General features: G+C 40.3%; 2 protein-coding genes across 2 annotated transcripts; both read left to right on the forward strand.

The window, feature by feature from the left end:
- Window positions 1-561: 561 nt before the first annotated feature.
- Pmar_PMAR017244 (conserved hypothetical protein) lies at window positions 562-2,559 on the forward strand (the record flags this gene model as incomplete). Its single annotated transcript, XM_002768466.1, has 6 exons — window positions 562-697; window positions 1,091-1,213; window positions 1,260-1,360; window positions 1,403-1,534; window positions 2,157-2,296; window positions 2,354-2,559. Coding segments are annotated over 6 exons (714 nt in total), but the record flags the coding sequence as incomplete, so codon positions are not given.
- A 646-nt stretch (window positions 2,560-3,205) lies between these two features.
- Pmar_PMAR017245 (Polyadenylate-binding protein, putative) lies at window positions 3,206-4,475 on the forward strand (the record flags this gene model as incomplete). The annotated part of the gene is made up of 5 exons (XM_002768467.1): window positions 3,206-3,407; window positions 3,497-3,594; window positions 3,639-3,718; window positions 4,216-4,291; window positions 4,341-4,475. The coding sequence occupies 5 exons, from the start codon at window positions 3,206-3,208 to the stop codon at window positions 4,473-4,475; spliced, it is 591 nt and encodes a 196-aa protein (XP_002768513.1).
- Between the last annotated feature and the right edge of the window lie 59 nt (window positions 4,476-4,534).

The following is a 4,534-nucleotide window of genomic DNA, read 5'->3' on the forward strand; positions in this document are numbered from 1 at the left end:
TTGCTGTTTGTGTTATTGAAGGGTCATTGTGCGAGTTAAGCTATGAAGTTTCTAGTGGTAGTTTTTTTAATTGATTCTGGTGATGAATCTACAATTTCTTTTAAACCCACCCTCTCCACCCTGGGAGAGTTTTGGGGACTAAGCTGTAGTACCATTATTTCAACGTTGCAGTTCGTATCTTGGCTTACCAACTGGTCATGTTGATCTGTGTATCTGATCGTGGCTAATGCTGAGGTTTGGATACCGGGATTCAGTATTCCGTTCCACCACTAGTTGATCAGCATTTGTGGATCAGGTGGTCAACAAACCAGTGGAGCCAACTACTACTACTATAGCTTTAGTCTACACATTTCCGGGTTTGTGGTTTGGGCCAATATCTATTATAGTTGGTTGGTTGAGTTCTCTGAAGTACGGTGTAGGGGGAAAGGATTGTAACAGATAGCATTTCCTGTACGTAAGCACAAGGTACGTTTTTGCGCGTAACGCATTCAGCGCGCGCCATTCTAATCGATTAGGTTTTTTTACAGTAAGATCCTTTTCCTGGTAGAATATTTCGTGATGGTCACCCGTATCATCACTTCGCATCTCCTTCACCGTCGAGGAGTCCCATTAATCGCAGCTTGGCGTGGAGGTGGTGTTGTTGGACGTGGAGGAGGAGGAGCTCTGCTTACTCAAACGAGGGGGGCTTATAATGGCGGTAAACACTTGGGTGTTGCAAATGATGTTTTATAACAACAACCAGCTTGCTCGAGCTCAGCTCAGGAGTTGCCAAAGTTACGGTATAAAAATTGACACACGGCTTAAAAGTGTACCAAAATCAACAAGGATTTCCTCATTCGACACGTGTGCATTTTCACTCAGACTGTTACAGTGTGTTGGTCTACCTAATTCACGCACGACTTGATAGCGTTAAGAATACAGGACAGATCTCTTTTACTGTCGTCAACACGCATAGTTGATGTTTATGTGTGCGTATTCCTTCACATTGCTTCTTTTCAGTACGTGATAAAAGTTCAAGTGTACAAAAACCAGCGATAATCTCTTTACTCGCCACGCGTAGTTGCTCGCGTGTATATCACCTTCACCCTAGGTTACCCCTTCCACTACGTAGTGCAGTACGATGATCCTAACTACGACTGTGAAGCCGATTTCGAATTCGAGGAAATTCCCAGAGATGAGTTTGGCGTGCCTGCTCACATCCCTCCTGAGCTATGTACGATTTGAAAGAAATGTGGTATGAATAATTTGGAATTTCTCAGCGACTCAAATTCGTCACACTTACTACGTTCCACCTCAATATTATCCTTTTCTCAAGAAGTTGGGTGAGGACACCCCCGAGCTGAAGCCTTACACGGATAAGGTAAAATTTTTATAAGTGATTTTTTTCATTTATTTTTTCCAGTTGATCATGGGCGATATGACCTACGACGATTACGAAGAAATGTTCTACAAGTTCGCGAAACCACTTAAAATCTACAGGAGTCGTTTGCCTTTACCATACAGAACAGATGAGGAGATTTCTCAGGAAAAATATGTAAAAATAAAATTATCATTGAAATGTGGGGGGTGGGGGAATATGCACATGGTCAACTTTATGTGTACATCCTGAAAATATGAAAATTTTGGGAAAATTTTATTGGTTTTTGTACACTTCTAGCCGAATTTGTATATGAATTCCAATAATTAGTGAGGACACTCCTGAGCTCAGCTGAGAAAACCAAATACATAGTCCAACACTAGTACAGAGCGAATCAAACAGTACAATTTTCGAAATAAATTGCAATTTCGAGAATACGACACGTTTTCGATCGATTCAGTGTTATTAAAAATTGATTTTTGATGAAAAGAGAATACCACAAAAGCAATAGATTGGTTCACACTCGTAATATCAACGGTAGCAAAATTCAGAAAAAAATATGAAGAGAATTTTCTCCGTAAAATCATGCAGTTTGAAAATTAATTCTAAATTTCCGTAACATAATCTGAGCTACAAGCTGATTCAGAACCTTCCCGGAAATCTTCACAGCGCGCTCTGTGAGAAGATATGTGTTGATGACAAGGAGGAATTTGTTGTTGGTTTTTATTCATCAAGTCGTGTGAAATTTTGCATAAAATTTGTATATTTCAACACTAATGATTTCACATTTTTATTTTAGGTCAATTGGTGTGGGAGATGGTATTCGTATCGTCAGAGACTTCAGGGCGATTATTACTCGCGTCATTATTTCCGAGATTGGTTAATCGGTGTTATGCTGGGTATGTACCTTGGCAACCTTTGTGTACAACAACATAGGCAGTAAGTGGACCTAATCCGTATCTTTCCCCTGGGGCTAGAAAAGTATCTTTGTGTCAGATATCGCGTTGATATGAAGTTATTCTATTTGGAAGCTCCTGAGCATAAAATAAATTGGGTTAAACCACGCGGAGATCTTTGAGGAAATTTTCATGTCATATTTCACTTCATGGTACAGCGAGTTGGCAGTCCATAGGTCGTCTCTCGCATTGTTAACAACAACAGGCTTTCTTGCCTAAAACAGAAATCTTAATTTTTTTTGTTGAATTTTTCATGTTGAGTTAAAGTGGAGTAGAAAAAGATGCGATATGGAAATTTATTTTATCTAAATTTTCAGATTTTTTTGCTTTGTAAATTTTTTTCGCTTTTTTTCTGAAAATTTTCCCATAGAAGGCCATCTCGTTACATTTATTACTACCACCACTTTTTCCATCACTACTGTGATGAGTTTCGAAGTCGACTATCCAAACTGAATAAAATGGGAAGTGAAATTTTCGAAATGTAATTACTGTAAAAGTCATATGACTCCAAATTTAGGATTTTTTTGGTTGATTTTGGACGAAATCATGGAGTAGGAAGTGTGTGGGGGGGGGGGGGGGCTAGTGAGTAATGAAAATTGACGCATACACGGCGACTAGATGTGACCTACAACGATCTTGGGTGTTCGAATGAAGGGTGATTTCGCGGAGGAGTGGTATGCAGTGTGAAACAAACTATATTGGCTATTTGTTTGCCTATTAGAAGAAGACAGGTTGAAGTTTCATCCTAGTGATATGAGAAACATAATCCACGACTACTGTATAGCGTAAATTTCGGGTTTTTCATCAAGTATTACGCCACTTCACGTGAAACTGGTGAAATTCCATTGTTGATAGGTAGATGGTCGTATAGGTTTACGCATTGGTTTTCTTAATGTCGACCAACGTAGAGAGCGGAGCCATCCTGGGTGGTGACACGATAGTGAAAGGTGGACTCCAAGCTGAGCATGATGATGATGATATCGACTTGGACGCTGCTGCTGGTGTTGTTGATGATGATGATATTATGGAAATGCAACATAAAATACAAGAGTTGGAAGACGAAGCGGAACGGTTAAGGCAAATGACTGAACAAGGTAGTTGGGATGTAACCAGATATAAATATGATAAAAAAGATAGTGATAATTTATAATATTTTTGGATTTATTATACAGATTTATTTCAGGAGGCACGGGAGACGGTGATGGTGTTTCTGATCATGAAAATGCGGAGATGACTGCGGAGCAACAAGCAGCTCAAAGCCAGGAGCAGGATAAACGATCTGTAGGGGAGTAGAAGAGGCGTCGAGTTGGTACGGTGGTGGGTAGGTTTATGTTGGAAGTGTTGATTATGGCGCTGCACCGGAGGAGCTACAGGAACACTTTAAAAGCTGTGGTCCGATACAACGGTAGTGTCTCAATGATTTGGCCGGTTTATGGTAGTCTGTGTACTGTTGGAATTTATGGTCGCTTTTCTCGAGCTCTTCGTATTATATTATGAAAATTTATATGCGGATTTGGGTGCGGAGACCAACCAAAAAATTCTCAGAATTTTCATAGTGCCACCAACAAATGTAGTTTGGCAATGCTCAATGACCATGTGCATTCAAAGTGATGAATTTTGTTAGTTCGAAGAAGACGATAATCATAAAGACGGGGTTTTCTCTGGAGTACTGTTCCGTAGATTATGTTGGTATAGTTGCGTAACTGAGCTCAGGTGTAGGTGTATGGGGTATAGAACTTCTAGGAAAAAAATCCAATGTCACTTCATAATAGAAGTGTTACGAGAGAAATATTTTGTCGTATATAGTCGTACTCTGGGAAATAAGAATTTTCCAAACGAGTTGGTCCGAAGCACTGCCCTGTGTGCCTTGTTATGTTATTGTTGAAGTGTTCTCTGTGTCAGGATAACGATAATGGTTGATAAGTATAGTGGGCATCCGAAGGGTTTCGCGTACATTGAATTCGGAGATGAAGCTGCAGTGAGTTGGTTGGTGTCTCTAACGAGTTGATTCATTTCGTTCACTGTAGGTCCAGAATGCTCTCTTATTGAATGATACTATGTTCCGAGGCCGACAGTTGAAGGTGTTGCAGAAACGCACCAATTTGCCCGGCTACAACGCCAAGGGCGGTAAAGGATGGGGAAAGGGTAGTTATGGTCTGTAATGATTTAGAAGGATCAGTGTTGTCCAGGTAAGGGTTATTATGGGAGGGGATGGTACGGT

Source organism: Perkinsus marinus (assembly GCF_000006405.1).
Source record: "Perkinsus marinus ATCC 50983 genomic scaffold scf_1104296968084, whole genome shotgun sequence".
Taxonomy (NCBI): Eukaryota; Perkinsozoa; order Perkinsida; family Perkinsidae; genus Perkinsus; species Perkinsus marinus.